At 41.3% G+C, this 22,747-nt stretch overlaps 1 protein-coding gene across 2 annotated transcripts in view; it reads left to right on the top strand.

Annotated features, from left to right (window-relative positions):
* The first annotated feature begins 6,499 nt into the window (after positions 1-6,499).
* Wdr24 (WD repeat domain 24) overlaps positions 6,500-22,747 on the top strand; it is a 347,230-nt gene continuing 330,982 nt past the window's right edge. For both annotated transcript variants that reach the window (XM_067141743.2, XM_067141742.2), the window contains exons 1-2: positions 6,500-6,788; positions 6,886-6,989. In XM_067141743.2, coding sequence (XP_066997844.1) covers positions 6,893-6,989 — 97 coding nt within the window. In that variant the 5' untranslated portion in view covers positions 6,500-6,788; positions 6,886-6,892. The remainder of the gene's footprint in view (positions 6,789-6,885; positions 6,990-22,747) is intronic.

Genomic DNA, 22,747 nt, shown 5'->3' with positions numbered 1-22,747 from the left:
GGCAGAGTTTGCAAACGGCGTCCAATGAGATCCCACACGTGTTCGATTGGTGAGAGATCCGGAGAGTACGCTGGCCACGGAAGCATCTGTACACCTCGTAGAGCCTGTTGGGAGATGCGAGCAGTGTGTGAGCGGGCATTATCCTGCTGAAACAGAGCATTGGGCAGCCCCTGAAGGTACGGGAGTGCCACCGGCCGCAGCACATGCTGCACGTAGCGGTGGGCATTTAACGTGCCTTGAATACGCACTAGAGGTGACGTGGAATCATACGCAATAGCGCCCCAAACCATGATGCCGCGTTGTCTAGCGGTAGGGCGCTCCACAGTTACTGCCGGATTTGACCTTTCTCCACGCCGACGCCACACTCGTCTGCGGTGACTATCACTGACAGAACAGAAGCGTGACTCATCGGAGAACACGACGTTCCGCCATTCCCTCATCCAAGTCGCTCTAGCCCGGCACCATGCCAGGCGTGCACGTCTATGCTGTGGAGTCAATGGTAGTCTTCTGAGCGGACGCCGGGAGTGCAGGCCTCCTTCAACCAATCGACGGGAAATTGTTCTGGTCGATATTGGAACAGCCAGGGTGTCTTGCACATGCTGAAGAATGGCGGTTGACGTGGCGTGCGGGGCTGCCACCGCTTGGCGGCGGATGCGCCGATCCTCGCGTGCTGACGTCACTCGGGCTGCGCCTGGACCCCTCGCACGTGCCACATGTCCCTGCGCCAACCATCTTCGCCACAGGCGCTGCACCGTGGACACATCCCTATGGGTATCGGCTGCGATTTGACGAAGCGACCAACCTGTCCTTCTCAGCCCGATCACCATACCCCTCGTAAAGTCGTCTGTCTGCTGGAAATGCCTCCGTTGACGGCGACCTGGCATTTTTAGCTATACACGTGTCCTGTGGCACACGACAACACGTTCTACAATGACTGTCGGCTGAGAAATCACGGTACGAAGTGGGCCATTCGCCAACGCCGTGTCCCATTTATCGTTCACTACGTGCGCAGCACAGCGGCGCATTTCACACCATGAGCATACCTCAGTGACGTCAGTCTACCCTGCAATTGGCGTAAAGTTCTGACCACTCCTTCTTGGTGTTGCATTTGCTGTGTCAGTCAGTGTATGTAAGTAGTATCAATGTATTGTGGAAAAGTGGGGTTAGAGTTGTAAATTAGAGTGATCTAAGAACTGATTTAAGATACGTATGATTGTGGGAGAGGGCTTGTAGACGAGACATGCAATTGACGAGGGGAGTGGATAATTGTATTGTATTAAGTTGGAGAACAGGCATCGGCGAGGAGAGTTGTACAATGGGCATTGAAAGAAGAGATGATTGATATCAGCATCTACAGATCCACAATGGCATAGGGGATGCGGTTGTAAGCGAAATCGAAATTTATAGAGAGGTGTAAGGGAATGATTAAAGCGAAGACGTATGATATTGATGATATGACGACGAGTGTAGGTGGCGTGTTGATACCAGAAAGTAGTAGGTAGTATGGGTTGGAGACTATGATAGAATTTGCCCTTCTGACATGCAGATGTTGTCCATGTGTTTTGCCATATTTGTCGTTGTTGTGATTTGAGGAGAGATATGAAATCTGTGGCTGGAACAGAAAATGTAGCTGGGGTTGTAGATAAGAGGGAAGCCTCTTTCGCTAAGCGATCGGCTCGTTCATTGCCTGGTATGTTCTTATGTGCAGGTAGCCAAATGAGGGTTATTTGGACACCTGATTGGTGTAAATTGAAGAGGATGTGTTTGACATTATAAACATACCAGTTCAGCGTAAACTTGTTAGATTTTAGTGTTTGGAGCACGGAGAGAGAGTCAGTGAATATATTAGCAGATTGTATGGATGAATGTTTGATGTACAGTAATGTTTGTCGTATGGCAAGGAGTTCAGCCGAAAAAATAGAAAAGTGGGACGATAAGTGAAACAATTCAGCATACTGAGTCTATTCGTAATAAAAAGCAGCGCCGACACCACAAGAATTTTTCGATCCATCAGTATAAAAATTGGGACAGGCATTATTGGATGAAATGCGACCTTTTTTAGAATGTAGAGGAAAAAATGAAAGCCGGTAAGGGAGCATAGCAAAAGAAGATTCTTTAGAATGAATAATAGTAGGAGTATATTGAATCACGTCGTATGCTGCAGAATAGTATGGTAGCACATGACTACGAATAATAGTAGATTTAAAGGGGGAGACAGACTCAAATGCCCAAATTAAGGCAGGGGCTCGGCAAGGATGTGTGAGAGGTGTTGAGAATGATTGAGCGAGTAATTGTATTTTGGGTAGAAGGTTATTGGAGAGCACGAGAAGTCGTTTGAGGAGATACTTAGATGCTAGAAATCTGCGGCGAAGGAGAAGAGGAGGGTCACCAGTTTCAACTAATAAGGCATTGGTAGGTGTGGTAGACAACGCACCAAAACAAACTCGTAGTGCTTGATTTTGAATTGTGTTGAGGGATTGAAGGGCAGATGGTGATGCAAGATCAATTATATGTGCACAGTAGTCGAAACGAGCACGGATGGTGGAGCAGTAGACTAATTTTGCTGTAGCAGGATCAGCTCCCCACGAACGACGTGTAATGGCTTTTAGGAGGTTAATATACGTGGCAGTACAGTTGCGTAGGTGTTGTATATGTTGGGAAAATTGTAATTTACGGTCAAGGATAATGCCAAGATATTTATGGTGCGAACGTATGGGAATTTCATAAGTATCGAACAGTAAAGGCTCGGAGTTGTAAACCCGCTTGGTAGTAAAGATTACTGCAGAGCATTTATCGGGTGATAAAGAGAACCCATGAGTGTGTAACCAGGACTGAACTTGAATGAGCAGCCGTGTTATGCATTTGCGAGCAACATCTACGTCTTTATGGGAAAAGTAGAGAACTATGTCGTCGGCATACATAAGAATTCGGGCAGATTGGAGGGCAAGTTGCTCGAGGCCGGATAAATATAAAGCAAACAGTATTCCACTGAAGATATCACCTTGAGGGACGCCGACAGTAGCTTGACGAGGGGATGGCGTAGTGAGAGGAGGTTTGAAGATTAGAGTGCGAGACGTTAACAGATGACGTAGAAGAGTTATGAAAGTGGTTGGGATGCCTTTCTGTGATAACACATCCCATAATATATTCAGGGGGACGGAATCAAAGGCACCTCGTATATCGAGGAAGACAGCGATAGTGTGTTCTTTTCGAGATTTAGCTAATAATATGTCTATTATAAGCATATTGATCGCATCCTGAACATTTCGACCCTTACAGTAAGCATACTGATACTTGGGAAGGAGGGAATAATATTCTAAGTACCAGAGAAACCTTTGGAGCAGGAGTTTAAGAAATAGTTTGCGTATACAAGACGGCAAAATTATTCCCCTAATATTGTGAGGGGAGGTCATTGGACGTCGAGGCTTTGGAACCGGAACTAGGAAAAAAGTGTTCCACTCGGGAGGAGAAGTCGTAGTATGTAACACAAAATTAAAGTACTGAACAAGCACTTGTAGGGCTTTGGTCGGCAACTGTTGTAACATAGCATAAGAGATATAATCAGGACCGGGAGTGGATGATTTGCAGAAATTAAGAACGGACGTGAGCTCAGGGAGAGTGATGGGACGTGAAAGGACTGAACACTGACGAGTGGAAGCAGAGATAGCTGGAGTATAAGGTGGAAGTGCATGATCTGGAGTGAGGGACCTTAGAAAGTCATTCAGAATAGTCGGCGGGATTTGAGGGCGTGGGACGTGAGTGGAAGCCCAGGTGAGAGCACGGATAGCATTCCATAATTGAGATGCAGAAATATGGTTATGGAAAGAGGATATAAAAGTTTTCCAGGCCTGTCGTCGTTTTTGATTGAATACACGTTTGATATGAGCAATATGATGTTTGAGGTGAAAGTAGTGTGAAGGGGTTAGAGTTTTACGATAAATTTTGAGGAGTCTCTTGCGTTTAAGGATTAATTGGTGACATTCACTGTCCCACCACTTTAATTGAGAGGCACCAGTTGTCATGGAGTTTGATGGTGGTGTAAAAGGATGGTATAGGTCCAGATACTGTGTTATTATTTTGAGCAGTGAGTGATAGGATAATTCTGTTACAGGGAAGGTCTCCAATTGGGTTACCATGTAGGAGTTAAAGCACGAAGCATTGAACTGTTTCATGGAACGTAGCGGAGCGATATAATGGTCGTTAAGTGGGTTTTTAGTAATACACCCGTGGCCATAAGTAATGAGGATAGGAAAGTGATCACTTGTATGAGTGTCACTGAGTACCCGCCACGTGGTTATAGAGGCAATGGAGTTGCGGCAAAGTGATAGATCGACTGCACTAGGCAACGAACCAGGAGGAGTGAGCCTGGTAGGGGAACCATCGTTCAGAAGCAAGAGATTATGTTGAGTTACAGCATGTAAGAACTGTGTGCCTTTGGAGGTGTTGAGCGGGGCTCCCCACTGAGTATGATGAATATTGACATCTCCTAAAAACAAAAGTTGGGTATCAGGGGGAAACTGATTAAAAAATTTGAACCATTGGGCAAAAGAGATGTAGTTATCAGGGGGATTATACAAGTTTATAATATATGTGTTCTGATATATAAGACCTAGGGAATAGGTATTTGGTATTATGTATTGTAGATGTAATGGAGTGTACGATAACGAAGTACCTATGTATCATAAGTGCGACACCATCAAATCCTGGTCCGTCATGGCGGTCGATAGAATATCTTGGAAAGTAAAAGTGAGTTGTATGAGAAAACCAAGTTTCTTGCAAAGCGATTATATGAGGAGATGTTTCGTGCATGAGAATTTTGAATTCGTATTGTTTATTTTGTAGGCTCCTAGCATTCCATTGAAGGATGCGTACTAACATTATTAAATATAAGGTGTAAACTTTCGCGAAGTTGACTAATAACTGGTAAGATATTGGGGTGATCGCCAATTAGTTGAGTAAGCTGCATGAGAAGATTGAGAACACACTGATGAACATGTTCTCGCTGAGGGAGTGTAGTACCTGTTTGAGGATGCTGTGCGGGTTGCAGAGGCATTGACGGGCTCGATGTTGAGGGAGTGGACTGATTGTGTTGAATGGGGTATTGATAACTCAGAGATTGAGAGGGACGAGAAGATGTAGTGGATTGCACTAGCTGGAGATACGCAGCTCTATCATAGCCGGGAGAAGGTTTAGGTGGCAAATACTTAACAATCACTTGTGTGAATTTGCGTCTGCGAGGGGCGTCTGGTATTGGAGAAGGATGTTGAGAGGGTAGGGGAGGAAATTGTTGAATGTTATTATACTCAGAATAAGTAGGTGGAAATAGTCGAGCAGAAGCTTTCTTTACGGAGCCGGTAGGTAGATATACTGCCTGACCATCTTGGAGGGATTTACGGCGTAGGCGATGAACAGAATGAACTTTGACGTCACTCTGAAGTAAAGTAAGAATATCGGCTTCAGTTAGATCTTTCTCAACACCGCGTATAATGCCTACGCGGAAGATATTGGAGTGAGGAATAAAGACATGCAACTTGTGTGTATCAAGGAACTTATTCTGCAGAAAGTCATTAGCATGATTAGGAGAGTGAAAGTTTACCTGAATCCTGTTACGGCCTTTATACTGGATGGATTTAACAGGAAAGTTCCTTTCATCGAGTAGGCGCCCTATAGCCATAGGGTGTAGGTTGCCAATGTTATTACCTTGTTTGGATGAAACAAAAACAAGATATGGTCCTGGGTGGTTTATTGGGTATAAATTGCATGCACTAGTATTAGGAGGTTGAGCAGGAGGGGGAGGGTTAGTATTGCATTGGGTCGAAGTTTGCAACGAAGGGGTAGGAGTAGAACTATCATTCACGTTTGTATCCATTTTCACTTCTTCTTCCCGTTCAACATTACTATTTGACGCGGGATGAAAGTCCCGAGTACCTCCACTATCAGAACTCATGCCACCACTGCACAATCACACGCAAGCTAGCACTCGAACGCAGGAGTAAGTTCTAGAAACTTCAGACACCGAACACGAAACCTCGAACACAACGAACCATACAGTACGATGTCGCGGACCAGACTAACAACACCATTCTATCCGAGTTATATTCTCTGTCCTTCCCAATTGTAGACCCGTTCTCGTATGTCAAAGTAGCAAGACGCCAAGATGGGTCACTTCGGCGTGAAGATGTAGTACCTTGTGTTCACGTGCTTACTCCTAAGTCTATCAGTGATGATTGTACTAAAGTACTTTCTGAATAGTGCATTACTTCTACTTACTACGGTCCAATCCATGCATGATAATAGCCAAGAAGTTCACAGTTTTACCAGCTTTAACATCTGTAAGGTAAAGTGTTTATTAGTCACCATAACTGTTTCTGAGTGTTCGGAAGAGTTTCATTCATACAGTATTGGAACTGGGTGTTGGTTAAATACCGAGCCCAATCAAATATAAAGGGAAGAGGAAATGGAAGAATAAGAAGAAGTATTTTCTCTCGAAACAGCTGTTCCTCGTACTATGAGTATTCTTTGACATAACCTAAAAACATTCAGTTTGCCGGTTATTACGATGTTCTCAGCGCGGCAGAGTGAATGTGAAATTGTGTTATTTAATTCGGTGTTGTGAATTTAATTATAATAACGAGTGAAGTTGTGAAACATGGTTTGACAGTGGAATTGGTTGGACATCCTGATGTGATAGGGTGTTATGTCTGTCAACTGAATTAAAAGTCTACAAATCAAACGTCAACTTTTCTCGGTGCGTGAATTTGGAGGAATGCTGCAGAACTGTAGCACAGGTATTTAGAGAACCGTGGCCGGTTTATTGTTAGGATGGCATTTCGTACTTCAGTAACTAGTTCTTCAATGAAAGGTGTTTCTTTTTTTTTTTTTCAGATGAAAGATGTCGTCTCGGACCATGTTCGTGACCCAAGAGGGTCCAGCCAATGCCCTCGCATTGAATAAAGATTATTCTCAAGTTGTGATCGCTGGACGGAATGGTAATTTAACCTTTGTACAGAAATAGTAACATGTTGACATTGGATGTTATTCACTCTCTACCCATCAATCTTGAATTTGGTCTCTTGTAGATTTTCGGTTTAAAAGGTGAACTTATTTTAGATCAGTAATAAGGGCAAGGGTCTATGAATAGCACTTTCCATAGCGACCCTGAGTGTTTTTATGCAACACCTCCCATACCTCAGCAGTTTCCATACTGTCAAGAGAGTTGAAGCTGAGGCTGGTTGGAGGGGAAATTCCCTTTGCTCTCGGTTGTTGGTACCGTATTCCTGACTGTCAATATAAGCCTCTTTCAAATTTTGATCCCTTCCCTACACTACTGACATTGCTGAAGTTTTCATTTGATCTGAGTTGGTTACATGGTACATGCTCTGTAGTTCTGTGGTTGCATTCAGGAAATGGTGGTTTTAAACGCCAGTGATGACAATATCCAAGATAGTTTACTGTGGTTTTCCTGCATTCACAACAGGCTAATGCTGGGCTCTTTCTTAATACAGTCACAGCCTTCCTGGTTCCAGTCCTTAACTTTACTACCATCATGTGAAGGCTGCAAGTGGTTGTACAACATTAAACTGCTAGAAAATGTAAAGAAAAAAGCATGTTTAAAAATGCTTGTCAGAAGTTCCCCTTAACAACCTTACATTTCTAAGCTTTGACAAAAGTTAGGAGAGAATTAAAATTGTCATAGTATCACAGAATGCAACAATTGCTGTACTTGGCAGGTTCGATCTTAGCTCAGTCCGATAGTATTTAAAGGTGCTTGAATACGTCCGCCTCATGTGAACGTTACTGGTACGAACACAATGGCAAAACTATAGTAAAGGGGCCTCAAGGTTTAGCAACAAGAGCCACCACTAGGTGGCGCATGCGCGTTGACTGTCGCACAAGTAGCGGTGAGAGGGAGCCCCGAGAGGAACGGCATTGCTGCCAACTGTTGGTTGTTGGTTTGATATGGCTATACTTTTTTTCTTGCCTTGCGGACAACATGCGCCGCGGCGAAAGAAAAGAGCCTCTTGAACGGAGTATGGCCCGAAAGGGCCACTGTTCTCTTAGAACTACTAAACTACCTTTTTTCTTGCCGTGTGGACAGTATGCGCCGCGGCCTTTTAAACTTCTCTCGCCGCTTCATTTTTTTTTCTTCTGCACTGGTTGGTAACAAAATCTCGGCCTCATCCTAGGTGTCAATGACGTCATCCTCTTCCATACGTGAGCCAATCACCGTTATAAGCAATGGAGTATGGCGTTTAAAACAGTAGTTTTGGTTATAAAAATAAATATACTTCTAGGGATGGGTGGGTTGGTCCCTGGCAAGCGTATAGAACACATCTCTCTTCCACGATCATTTTAAGGTGAGAATAGCAGCATTTAAAGTAACATTTTATGTGATAATCTTTGAGGCCCTGTTGCTATGGTTCTACCATAGAACATTTTTTTTTTTGGTCTATGAATAATTATGCAGTTTTCTCTGTTTCCTTTAGGAAATAAAAGAATTAGTAGCTTTGCCCTTTATGTGTACAAGAAAGCTGATCTAATGTAGATCAGGTCAAAAAACTGAAGCATAATTGCATGAGATGTAACTTACGGAATGTGGAGTGGTCATTCTTACCATGGCTCTTACGGCATAAAGCACTTTTTAACTTCCATTGGTCACTGTATAAGAAGTGCAACAAGAGTGGTGTATAAGTGCAACAAAATTTGCAGAGTCACCTTGTGCTCAGCCAGTCACCTTTACTTTGTAATTTCATTTCATCTGACATTTTCCATTTCTTGTACAGTTTATTTATTTCATTGAGTAGGGTGCTTCCTAGAGCATTCTTTTAGTTACCGGTAGTTTTTTAAAAATAGTTTTGTCTGTTAAAACTTCAGCCCAGAGGCTGCTTGATCCTCAGATCAGGGAACTGCCAAAACCAAAGGCTGCTCCATAATGAGGTATAAGATGCGTGATGAAAAGTGAGGTAGTTTGAGTTTCTTGTGTCACTGAGATAGAAAGTGCTGTTGCAGCACAACTGGCTCTATGAATTGCACTTCTCAAGACAACCCTGAAAGTCATCATGCAGCACCACCCATATTTCAGCATCTTCCATACTGTCACAGCCATAAATGAGACTTTGGTGGAAGATACATTTCGCTCTAACCTATGCCCCAAGACAGATGCAACTACATCCATCAAGAAAAGGCCACAGGTGGAGTGTAGGCTAAGGGATGATTAAATCTGTGATTTTAAGAAGGGTATCCTTTCTGTGCTGAGTTCCTGTTTGTAGAGAGGTTTGATGCTGAGCAGGTGGCTGAGAGATCTGGATCACGTAGCTATCAGCTTGCATTTGGGAGATAGTAGGTTCGAACCCCACTGTCGGCAGCCCTGAAAATGGTTTTCCGTGGTTTCCCATTTTCACACCAGGCAAATGCTGAGGCTGTACCTTAATTAAGGCCATGGCCGCTTCCTTCCCACTCCTGGCTCTTCCCTGTCCCATCGTCGCCATAAGACCTATCTGTGTCGGTGCAATGTAAAAAAAAAAAAAAAAAAAAAAAAAAAAAAAAAAAAAAAAAAAAAAAAGATCCACATGGTCAACACCCCGAACAAATAGCATTAAAAAAAAAATCTGTCACATGCTTTCCTTTCAACTTATCTAGATTCCATCTTCTTGCATTCCTTTCTTCAATTTTTCCAACTTCAGATGACACTTCATGACATCTGCTCCTGGGAATGTCTCACATTCCAACACCTGGTTTCTGAATCTGCCTAATCGTAACAAAGTCTCTTTGATACCTTCTTGCGTCTCCAGGTCTTGTCCGCATATACAACCATTGTTAATGGTGTTTGAACCAGATATTAGCAAGGATTATATTATGATCAGTGCATAATTCAATTAGGTGACTTCCTCTTTCATTCCTTCAACCCAGTCCGAATTTTCCTACAGCATTACCTTCTCTTCCTTGGCTTACCACAGCATTACAGTCTCCTATCACAATTAGACTCTCTTCTTCTTTTACATATTGTTTTATATCCTCTCTCTCTCCATGTATTCTTTAATTTTCTTAACCATTGCTGAACTAGTAGACATATAGACCTGCAGTAGTGTGGTGGGCATTGGCTTGATGTCTGTCTTGACAACTGTGCTGATTGTAGTAGCTTACCTGCTGTCCTATTTTCATATTTTTTTATTGAACAAGCTCCTGCATTTCCCATGTTTGATTTTATATTATCGAGCTCGATAGCTGCAGTCCCACTTATGTGCGGCCAGTATTAGTTTTCGGAGGTAGTGAGTTTGAACCCCACTGTCGGCAGCCCTGAAGATGGTTTTCCGTGGTTTCCCATTTTCACACCAGGCAAATGCTGGGGGTGTACCTTAAGGCCACGGCCGCTTCCTCCCACTCCTAGCACCTTCCTGTCCCATCGTCGCCATAAGACCTATCTGTGTTGGTGTGACGTTAAGCAACTTGTAAAGAAATGTGATTTTGTATTGATGATTCTGTAGTTGCCTGCCCAAAAATTCTGCTCTTCTTGCCAACATATTTGACTTAAACCAACTACATCTAATTTTAGTCTATCCGTTTCCCTTTTCAGATTCTCTAACCTACCACAACGATTCACACTTCTAACATTCCACGCTTCAACTTACAGAATGTCGGTATTAATCTTCCTAATGATTGCCCCGTCCCGTGTAGTCTTTCTCCGGAGATCCGAATGGGGGACTATTGTACTCCAGTATATTTTACCCGGTATGAAGCCATCATCAGTACATCATTCATTCATATGTTCAGAGAGAACTGCATGTCTTCATGATTTAGTTATGGCTGTAGTTCTCCTTTGCTATCAGCTGTGCAGCAGTATCGACACAGCTAAGGCATATTAAATATTATTACAAGGTCATTGCTACCCCCCTTTCGGTGAATCATTCCTTTGTCTTGTCTCTTGACAGATACGGCTCCGATATGGTTGCACCTATGGCTCGGCTAACTGCTTCATTGCAACCCGCAAACCTTCTCACCGTGGCAAGGTCATGCGGTTCACAGGGTAGGTCCGTAGCCTACCTGCTTAAATGCCTAGTTGTGAATTAAGTGTTCTGTGAATCGTTGAAAGTGATGTACATAGGTTGGCAAATTTGAGCAGTTGAGTGTTCTATTGTACCACTCACTCAAGAGCTGTTACTATTTGGTACCCTATGTCCAGTGTTATCTTCTGTTTTCAGGCAGTTACTAGTTATATCTATTCTTGTTCTTCTTCTTGACCTTTTCCAAATTGCTCACTCTGTATGGATTTAGCCCAGTTTTACGACCAGGTGTCTTAAGCAACTTTTTATAGAGGGATGTTTTCACTTTTGCATGTTTCTGCAGTGAATTGTAGTATGATGTGTTACATATTGTTTTATATCCTCTCTCTCTCTCCATGTATTCTTTAATTTTCTTAACCATTGCTGAACTAGTAGACATATAGACCTGCAGTAGTGTGGTGGGCATTGGCTTGATGTCTGTCTTGACAACTGTGCTGATTGTAGTAGACAAACACCCAAATCCCAAACTGCAGGGATTAACCAGAGAAAGTTAAAATCCATGGTCTGCCGGGAATTGAACCTGTGGCTGTCTGAACAGAAGACCACTGTGCTGACCATTCAGTCCAGGAGACAGACTAGGCCTATATACATATTTTTTTTTTTTTCTTTTGTCTTTCTTCAAATTCTCACTCTATTATGAACACTGCTTGGCTTTTGTAGAAGAGTGTTATGTGGGTTTCCTTCCATTGTGAGATCAAGAACTGGTTGGCAAATTGCTATGTTCTGTCCATAGTTGGGATGTAATTCAGTAAAAGTAATTGAATTACATGTAACAAATACTTTTTAAGTAATTCTTATTTGTAATTGTTACATTTTACAAGATGTGATTCTTACTCATAATTTACATCTTAGAACAGAATTGCAATACTTGCATTTTAGTAACAGATATACATTGTGTGGAAGCAGAAACTGAAGAGAAAAAAAAGTGATGGGAAGATAACCTTTTTAGTTCTACTGCAGTGGAACCAATAGCTTTGTGCTTTCTTACGTCTTAAATTCTTCCAAAGGCATCAAACTAATCGTACAATATCCATCACTGCTGGGGATGTTCTTAAAACTAAGCACAGGAATTCTTTCAAGTGCCCATGTATAGCATCTCTTCAGCAAATGCAAAGATGTCCTTTGGTTTAGCGATGAAAATTTTAGGAACCAATTATTTTAAGTAAATGACAAACTTAGTTGAAATGCTATAAGTAACCATTTTTTTTTTGCTATTTGCTTTACGTTGCACCGACACAGATATGTCTTATGGCGATGATGGGGTAGGGGTAGGGAAGGCCTAGGAATTCGAAGGAAGTGGCCGTGGCCTTAATTAAGGTACAGTCCCGGCATTTGCCTGGTGTAAAAATGGGAAACCACGGAAAACCATCTTCAGGGCTGCCGACAGTGGGGCTCGAACCCACTATCTCCCGATTACTGGATACTGGCCGCACTTAAGCGACTGCAGCTATCGAGCTCGGTGAGAAGTCACCAATTAAAATAGTGGGAAAGTCATTTATGAAATTGCAACATATCATGTTCAGACTTAGTCGTGATAGCCACTTACTGAGTCTACAGGGTGTCCGAAAAGTCTCCGTACCCCTAGTTTCATATTATTATTTTGTTATATTATGGCATGGACAATTGAGTTTGTATAATTGGGGAATTCAATAGTTGTTTTATTGGTATTGGTATCCTTGCTGGTAGCATTGTTGTCAGCCTCATTTCAGTTGTTAAGTCATGGCGGACGTGAGCGGACACAGCTACACTGTTGAGGAACGATTAGTGGCATGTGTGTGGGTGCACAAACGAGCAAATACGGGGCAAACAATGACAGTGATAATGAGTGCATTTAGAGATCGCTTTAGCAAAGCCCCACCTCGTAAAGCTACTCTGCTTGATTGGGAGAAATGTGCGTTTGCTTCAGGCAGTGTCAAAGACTTACAGTAGTGGACGTAAGAAGACGCGGGAAGAAACGTGTGCTGCCGTCGCTCAGTCAGTTGAGCAGTCTCCATTGAAATCCATTCGCAAAAGAACAGCTGAACTTCAAGTACCGCAGTCAACAATGTATGACCACATTAAAAGACATGTGAAAATGAAAGGATTTAGGCCGATGCATGTGAATGAATTATCTGACAATGACATGGAGCAACGAGTTGTAGCCTGCCATGCTTTGTTGGCACAATTCCCAACTTTGCAGGTTATAAACTTCATTTTCCTTGTCCGTATTGAAGATCTACTTGTGATACAATTCCCAACTGCCGTGTCTCGCTTAAGAGTGTTATTTTCTGATGAATGTGCGATATATCGCAGTTCACATAGGAGGAATGTTCCTTTCTGGTCTAAGGAAGAGTTGGAAAGGAACCCCACTCATGTTATGGTATGGGCCGGGATACCATCATGTCACTTGTGCGGACCGTATTTTTTTTTTATGGGTATGTGAATGGAAAATCGCATATGTTACAATTTTGGTTAATACCTCAGCTTCAAGACAAGGGGATCATGGGTTATGTGTGGTTGGTTACAGCAGGATGGGGCTCCAGCACATTTTGCTATTCAGGTGCGCGAGTTCCTTGATGAATAATTTCAAGACTGCTATATTGGCCTTGGCTCACCAACATCTCCAGCCCCGTTGAAATGGCCACCATGAAGCCCGGACCTTACCACGCCAGACAACTCATTATGGGGAATAATAAAGTCCCATGTGGCTCACCGTCGGTACACGACTAATGAAGAATTGCACCAAAGTGTGAGGAAGCCTTTCGTTCCATAACTCCTGAGATGCTCCGCAAGATGTCAATGAGGACTTGGAGGCGGATAGAACTCTGTGTAAGGCATGATGGTGCACATACAGATTCCCTGGATTCATAGTTTTTATATGTAAGTACTCCACTGTAATATGAAATGCATGAAACTAGGGGTATGGGGACTTCTCGGACACTGTATATATAAAAACCCACACAAAATGAAGTAATATCATTCTTCTATGCAAACTTTGCTAACATCCCAGCCCCATGCAAAAAGAATGTCAATGATCTCTTTAAGACAGCCATTCTGTGAAGTAATTGTGATTTTACTGATTACTTGTTGAAAAAGGAAATTGTAATTGTGTAAAATATTTCTCAGGTAAATATAATTCAGCCCAATTACATTTTTCTTGTACTCTTACCATCACTTTATATACCAGGTGTTCCACCAGCCCCTTGCGATCCAGTTTTGTGCATCCCTTCACATTTACTACAATTCTGAAAGACATCGTCCCTCTCCCTAAACCGGGGTAATATAACGAGATGTGTGTTTATGGGCTAGAAGACAGCAGGAATCATGAGCACCACTATTAATTAATTATGGGTACCTTGAATGGGTAATCATAAAACGAGTACAGATATGCAGAACACGTACAGTAGAGTCTAGCTCATCCGACCTTCGCTTATCCGACATTCTGTTTTATCCGACACTGGTAGACTTAATTTGAACTTTTGGTGGAGACTAAATTCAGGTACACCCGATGTGGAGTGTGCGACCGTGGGACAAGCACTGGCCTGACCGCTGGCGGTAGGACTGTTTGTTTTCTCAAGGACAGGTGCAGTGAGTTTTCAGTCATTGTTCATTGTTTGTTGTAGTATTGGTTGGGTGCGGATGTTATAGTTTTCATATCCTCTGTGAGTATGGCGAGTAAACGGAAGAAAGTGATTGTTTCTATGGAAGACAAGTTGAGTGCATTAAAGAGACTGGACAAAAGGGAAACTCTTCAAAAAGTGGCTTCAGATTATGGTGTTGGATGTGTTACAGTGGGAGACTGGAAATAAAGAGGGAAGAAATTGAAAAGTGGTGCTCTACCAGAACACTGAAAAACAATTAAAAAATGTGAGTACGAAAAAGTAAGTGAAGCACTGTTTCTTTGGTTTACTCAGCACTGGGAAAAGGGCTTGCCAATATCTGGCTCCACTCTGCAAGAAAAGCCTTTGTATTTCCAGGAGTAGTTTAATGAAGGGGACCCTAATATTACTGCCAGTGCTGGGTGGCTTGATCAGTGGAAAAAACGGTACGGCATTAGGCAGCTTAATATCTGTGGAGAAAAACTGTCAACCAAATCTGATGAGGTTGTGAAATTTAAAAAGGAATTTCAGGAAATAATTCTTGCTGAAGGATTAACCAGATATCAGATTTTTAATTGTCATGAGACAAGATATGCAGAACTCTTACAGTAAATTTCAAGATGCTGCCATCAAAAACTCTCACAGACCAAGCCGAGACGTTTGCACCTGGCTACAAGCGAAGCAAGGAAAGAGTTACTGTTCTTGCCTGTAGTAATGTTACTGGGAATTTAAGAGCAAAATTGCTTATGATCGGTAAAGCAAAGAAGCCTAGGGCATTTAAAAACATTTCTGTCAATGCTCTTCCAGTCCATTACATGAATCAGAAGGCTGCCTGGATGTCTGCTGATATCTTTAAAAGACTGGTTTTTACACAGTTTGTTCCAGATGTAGAAACATTTCTAGCTTCGAACAATCTCCCTAGAAAAGCTCTTCTTCTACTAGACAACACTCCATCACACCCAAATGAAGAGCAAGTTCGAAGTGGTTACATCAGTCATGTTCCTCCCTCCTAACATGACATCATTGTGTCAGCCAATGGACCAAGGTGTGCTGGAAACATTGAAGAGGAAATATCGGCAGAACTCCTTTCATCCCTGATAGAGGAAATGGACAATAGCACCGATATGATAGAAAAGTTAAAACGAATCAACATGAAAGACGTGGCATACTGGATAGCGCAGTCTTGGGAAGAAGTTGAAACAATGACATTAGCAAAGTCTTGGAACATATTGTTGAGTGAGGTTGAAAATCGAGAGGAGGTGGTACAAGAAGACATGGAAAATATTGTGCCCTTACTGAATTGCATTTCTACCTGTGAGAATGCTACGACTGAAGATGTAAGTGGTGTGCACAAGATCAGCTGTTTGAACTAACTGACCCTGATATTATTGATTTTATGGATGCTAATGAAAAGGAGGAGGATGATTAAGAAGAAGGAGGTATTGCAGAGCAAAAGGAGAAGACAATGGCTCACAGTGAAGTATTAAGTGCATTGGAAATGGCCTTAACCTACGTTGAGCAACAGCAGGAAGCAAACACAATGGAGATGTTGATTTTTCATCGATGGCGGGATCTCGCAGCAAGAAAACATGGATCAGCAGGCAAGCAGACATTGTTGACAAGTTTCTTTTCGTAAGACATTTGGGATGTTTTCGTTCAATACTGCACGTACTGTACAATTGAATTGATAATTCAATAAATAGAGTACCATGAAACATGTCATTGTTTTAGTACTAGAATATAGCCTTCCTGTTTGTTTCAGATCATTTTCAAAGTTATTCTGTATTATCCGACATTTTCAGTGATCTGACGTACTCCAGGTCCCGTTTAGGTCGGATAATCGAGACTTTACTGTACTTTAAAGGGGTTGTAAAAAATAAAAAAAATAAAAGGAAGTAGTTCACTGTACAGTTATCTCATCGCTGAGTGTTGAGCAGCAGTAAAATCTTGACTCCCTAAAGAGATCGATGGCTTTGGGCAGACAAGTTCCTTTAGGTGGAATGATGATCCTATGGGTGGAGGAAATGCCACTCAAATCCATCAAGCAGCATCTGTCTCAATGTTAGGGGCAGCTGCGGTGTTCTTCTTATATGGGGCAGCAGCAATATAGGAGAATGCCTGAGGTAGACTTGGGTGACGTCAAAGACTACTGCATAGGAGAAGGCAAGGGTAATGGCCCGAAGGCAGAAAAGTTTCCCAAGGACTGAGCTAGTTGGCTGTGCCGTTAGGTGCGTTAAGCTATTAGTTTGCATTTGGGAGATAGTGGGTTCGAACCCCACTGTCGGCAGCCCTGAAGATGATTTTTTGTGGTTTCCCATTTTCAGACCAGGCAAGTGCTGGGACTGTACCTTAAGTAAGGCCACAGCTGCTTACTTCCCACTTCTAGCCCTTTCCTATCCCATCATCGCCATCAAACCTATCTGTGTCGGTGTGACGTAAAACAGATTGTTAAAAAAAATAAGTCCCCAAGAGTGAAAGGGATGAAACAACTATTAATAGAGAGTAAATCTGAATTAAATCCAGGGCTGCCAAAGCTCTGTAAGCCATATGAAAAACAGTTTGTCTAGGAAAAAGGAATTCAAAAATCATACCTCAGCTCTGTGACTACCCATCATGTTTCTAACACTTTAGGCACTTCCTCATTTACCATTTCAACACTTGAATCCAGCACTATGTAAAAAGTACAAAACTGAAATGATATCCCAGCTGGTAACCTCAATGAGGGAATGTAGGGCAGCAGATTGAGGGGTATAAGTAGCACATCTGGTATTCTGGGGGCACAAGACATAATACGATCATAAAGGACCAATGTTGATACTTAACAAGTGTTGATTTGGTGGAACATCTTTTTTAAGGTAGTTTTGAAACATAAAGGAGCAGTCCTAGGATCTTTCATCTTAAATCAGGCCCACATAGAGCTTTTATGTAGGGACTTTCAGTGTCCAGATGCTTTCTAGAATTGGCAAACAGATTTAGCTCACAGAAGTTCTGGACAAATACACAGTCGTCAGAATTTGACAGAGCTTTGAGAGACCTAAATAGGAACAAGGCACCTGGAATTGATGACATTCCCTCTGAATTGCTGACTGCCTTAGGAGAAACCAGCATGGTGAGGTAATTCCGTATTGTGTAAGATATATGATAAGGGAGAAATGCCATCCGATTTTCAGCAGGATATTCCTATTCCCAAGAAAGCCAGTGCTGACAAATGTGAAAACTACCTCATCGTTAGTTTAGTATCTCATGCCTACAAAATTTTAACAGGCATTATTTACATAAGAATGGAAAGACAAGTTGAAACTGAGTAGGGAGATGATCAATTTGGCTTCGGAGGGAATGTAGGAACATGTGAAACAATCCTGACTTTACGTCTGCTTTTAGAGGACCGAATTAAGGACAAGCCCATGTACATGGCATTTATAGATCTCAAAAAGACTTTCGATAATGTTGATTGGACCAAGCTATTTGAGGTTCTGAAGGTATTTGGGATTAGATACTGAGAAAGAAGACTTATCTACAATCTGTACAAGAATAAGTTTGCAGTGATAAAAATTGAGGACTTTGTAAAAGCAGCAATCTAGAAAGGAGTGAGCCAAGGCTGCAGTTTGTGCCCCTCCTCTTCAATATTTATATAGATCAGGAGGTAAAGGAAATCAAAAAAGGAATTTGGAAAGGGAATCACAATCCAAGGAGTGGAGAGAATTTGCTGATATTGTTATTTTATTGACTCTGCAGAAGATCTTTATTGCTAGTTGCTTTACGTCGCACCGACACAGATAGGTCTTATGGCGACGAATGCAGAAATTGCTGAATGCTGTGGACAGACTCTTGAGGAAGGAGTACAAGATGAAAATAAATAAGTCCAAGGCGTAAGTAATGGACTGCAGTCGAACAAAGTCATGTGATGCAGGAAATATTTGATAAGGAAATGTTTTAAAGGAAGTAGATGCATGTTGTTATTACTGGGCTAAAGAAATAACTCATGATTGCAGAAGTAAGGAGGATATAAAATTCAGACTAGCACAAGCAAGGAAGGCCTTGCTTAAGAAAAGAAATTTGCTGACTTTGAAAATTGATACAGGAATTAAAAAGATGTTTTTGAAAACTTTCGTCTGGAACGTGGCAGTATATGGAAGTGAAACATGGACGATAACTAGCTCAGAAATATAGAGAATTTAATCTTTTGAAATGTGGTCATTATAAAATAATGCTGAAGGTGAGATGGGTAGATTGAATCACAAATGAAGAATACTGAATCATTGGTGAGAGGAGATCAATTTTGTTAAAGTTGGTGGGAAGAAGAGATAGAATGATAGGACACATCTTAAGAAGCTCAGGACTTTTTCATTTTGCTTCTGAGGGAAGTGTAGGTGGTTAGAGTGGTAGGGGTATACCAAGGAATGAATATGACAAACAGATTTGAGCAGATATAATTATTGTTGATTGATTGATTGATTGATTGATTGATTGAAATTACAGATATAAGCTGTAGTAGTTATGTAGAAATGGAAAGGTTAGCACAGTATAGCATAGGGTGGCATGGAGAGCTGCATCAAGCCAGTCTATGGACTGCTGACTCAAACAAGAAAAGTTATTTACCAGTAGGTACAAAACTTGAAAAAGCAATGGAATTTATAATATCTCTGGGGATATATAAAAGGCAGTGGGTCATAACTGAAGTACCTATTTGATTAGGGGAAAGTCTGGTAGCCCTGGACATTTTCTTATTTCGTTGGCTGATCTTACCCTTTCATTGAACATTAAGCAATATTTGCATTATTACATATTTTATATATATAAGCACACTATGTTAGGCAATATTGATTAATTGAAACCCTTTTGGAGAAGTTACGGGTTTGATAAATTTATTCAAAATTCTTACATTAGACTATATGGCAGGTAGGTTCGGACATCCTAATGGTTGGGTAAGAGATAGGGATCTGTGCTCAGATGGCCTTCACTTAAACCACAGTGGTACATATAAGTTAGGAAATTTGTTTAGAAGGGTTATAGGGAGATACATTCAGGGAAACGCGGTGGCCTAGGGAGCGGTGATAAGGGTACAGGGAACTGGATGTCAAGTAGGGATGACATAAAAATGTTAGTGCTCAACTGTCAAAGTATTGTAAAGAAAGGAATAGAATTAAGTAATTTAATAGATATATATATGTACCAGATGTTGTAATGGGAGTTGAATCATGGTTGAGAAATGATATAATGGATGCAGAAATTTTCTCACGGAACTGGAGTGTGTATCGTAGAGATAGGATAGGAATGGTAGAAGGGGGAGTATTATTCTGGTGAAAGAAGAATTTGTAGCTAGGAAAAAGTTACATATGACAAACATGAAATTCTAGGTGTAAGGCTCATCTCTAAAGATAGTAGGCAACTTGATGTCTTTGGAGTGTACACGACGGGAAAGGGTAGCGGCTGACACTGACTCAGAATTATTTGATAAGATAATCGGCTATGTGGGAAACGATAAGGAAAGGAACGTAATAGTAGCGGGTGATCTCAATTTGCGAAGGTAATGTGAATGACAAGAAGCATGACCAACAAATGACAAATAAGTTAATATGGGAAGGGCAGCTGATTCAGAAAGTGATAGGACCAATTAGAGGGAAGAATATTCTGGATGTGGTGCTGGTAAAACCAGATGAGCTCTAGAGAGAAACCGAAGTAATAGATGGCATTAGTGATCACGAAGCTGTTTTTGTCGTAGTTAAAAATAAATGTGAAAGAAAGGAATGTAATAAAATTAGGACTATTAGGCAGTACCATATGGCTGATAAAACAGGCATGAGGGAGTTTTTAAAAAGTAACTATGATCGGAGGAAAACGGTAAATAAAAATGTAAACAGACCGTGGGATGGATGTAAAGCATTTGTCGAGGAACGTGAAAATAGATTTGTACCTTTAAAGGTGGTAAGGAATGATAAAGGTCCACTATATTATAACAGAGTAGTAAAGAGACTAAGAAGGAGGTGTAGGTTGGAAAGAAATAGTTAGAAATGGCTGTGGAAGTAAGGAGAAATTGAAAGAACTTACTAGGAAATTGAATCTAGCAATGAAGTCAGCTAAGGATAACATGATGGCAAGCATAATTGGCGGTCATACAAATTTTAGTGAAAAATGGAAGAGTATGTATAGGTACTTTAAGGCAGAAACAGGTTACAAAAAGGACATTCCAGGAATCATAAATGAACAAGCGGAGTGTGTGTGCGAGGATCTTTAAAAAGCAGAAGTATTCAGTCAGCAGTATGTAAAGATTGTTTGTTACAAGGATAATGTGTGGATGGAGGAGGTGACTTATACTAATGAAGTATTAAAATTTACTTATAATAATAATAATAATAATAATAATAATAATAATAATAATAATAATAATAATAATAATAAAAATTGTATGGCCTCAGCTACCATGTGCAGACATTTCGATTTGAGGCCATCTGGCTGTCTGCTCATCAATTTCGATGTTCTGTTTTACTCTAGGCCTACTAGATGGCAGACTAAGTAAACCAAACTCTCTTGGGCATCTATAGCTGAGATTTAATTAATTTTGTCGGGTAAACACCAAATGTGTCACCAGAGATCTTTTACATGCCGACATCTTACGACATGGAGTGCCAAATGGACTTTTTTTCCAGCCTTCAAAAATCCCACTACCTCTTCCGGGTTTGAACCTGCTATCTTGCGATCTGGAGGCTGACACTCTACCACTGATCCACAGCTAATTTACCTATGATAACGGTGATATTTACAGTAACGTACAAAAGTTGAAAACTAGAAAAGCGCCTGGAATTGATAAGATATCTGGAGATATACTAAACACAATGGGTTGGGATATAGTACCATATCTGAAGTATTTATTTGATTATTGTTTGCATGAAGGAGCTATACCAAATGAATGGAGAGTTGCTATAGTAGCCCCTGTGTATAAAGGAAAGGGTGATAGATATAAAGCTGAAAATTACAGGCCAGTCAGTTTGACATTCATTGCATGTAAGCTTTGCGAAAGCATTCTTTCTGATTATATTAGAGATGTTTGCAAAATTAATAACTGGTTTGATAGAAGGCAGTTTGGGTTTAGGAAAGGTTACTCCACTGAAGCTCAACTTGTAGGATTCCAGCAGGATATAGCAGATATCATGAATTCAGGAGGTCAAATGGACTGTATAGTGATTGACCTATCTAAGGCATTTGATAGGTTAGATCATGGGAGACTACTGGAAAAAATGAGTGCAGTTGGACTAGACAAAAGAGTGTCTGAGTGGGTGGCTATATTTCTAGAAGATAGAACTCAGAGAATTAGAGTAGGCAAAGCTTTATCTGTCCCTGTGGTAATTAAGTGAGGAATTCCTCAAGGCAGTATTATTGGACCTTTATGTTTTCTTATATATATATCAGTGATATGTGTAAAGAAGTGGAATCAGAGATGAGGCTTTTTGCAGATGATGTTATTCTGTACAGAGTAATAAATAAGTTACAAGATTGTGAGCAACTTCAAAATGACCTCAATAATGTTGTGAGATGGGCAGTAGGCAATAGTATAATGATAAACGGGCTTAAAAGTCAGGTTGCTAGTTTCATAAATTGCAGTCGCTTAAGTGTGGCCAGTATCCAGTATTCGGGAGATAGTAGGTTCGAACCCCACTGTCGGCAGCCCTGAAAATGGTTTTCCGTTGTTTCCCCATTTTTACACCAGGCAAATGCTGGGGCTGTACCTTAATTACGGCCACGGCCACTTCCTTCCCACTCCTAGCCCTTCCCTGTCCCATTGTCGCCATAAGACGTATCTGTGTCGGTGCGACATAAAGCAACTAGCCTTAGTTTCATAAATAAGAAAAGTCCTCAGTTTTAATTACTGCGTTGATGGGGTGAAAGTTCCGTTTGGGGATCACTGTAAGTACCTAGGTGTTAATATAAGGAAAGATCTTCATTGGGGTAATCACATAAATAAGATTGTAAATAAAGGGTACAGATATCTGCACATGGTTATGAGGATATTTAGGGGTTGTAGTGAGGATTTAAAGGAGAGGGCATATAAGTCCCCCCAACTAGAGTATGGTTCCAGCATATGGGACCCTCACCAGGATTACTTGATTCAAG

This window comes from Anabrus simplex, chromosome 2, assembly GCF_040414725.1.
Source record: "Anabrus simplex isolate iqAnaSimp1 chromosome 2, ASM4041472v1, whole genome shotgun sequence".
Classification (NCBI taxonomy): Eukaryota; Metazoa; Arthropoda; class Insecta; order Orthoptera; family Tettigoniidae; genus Anabrus; species Anabrus simplex.
This window is presented reverse-complemented; position numbering and strand designations above follow the sequence as displayed.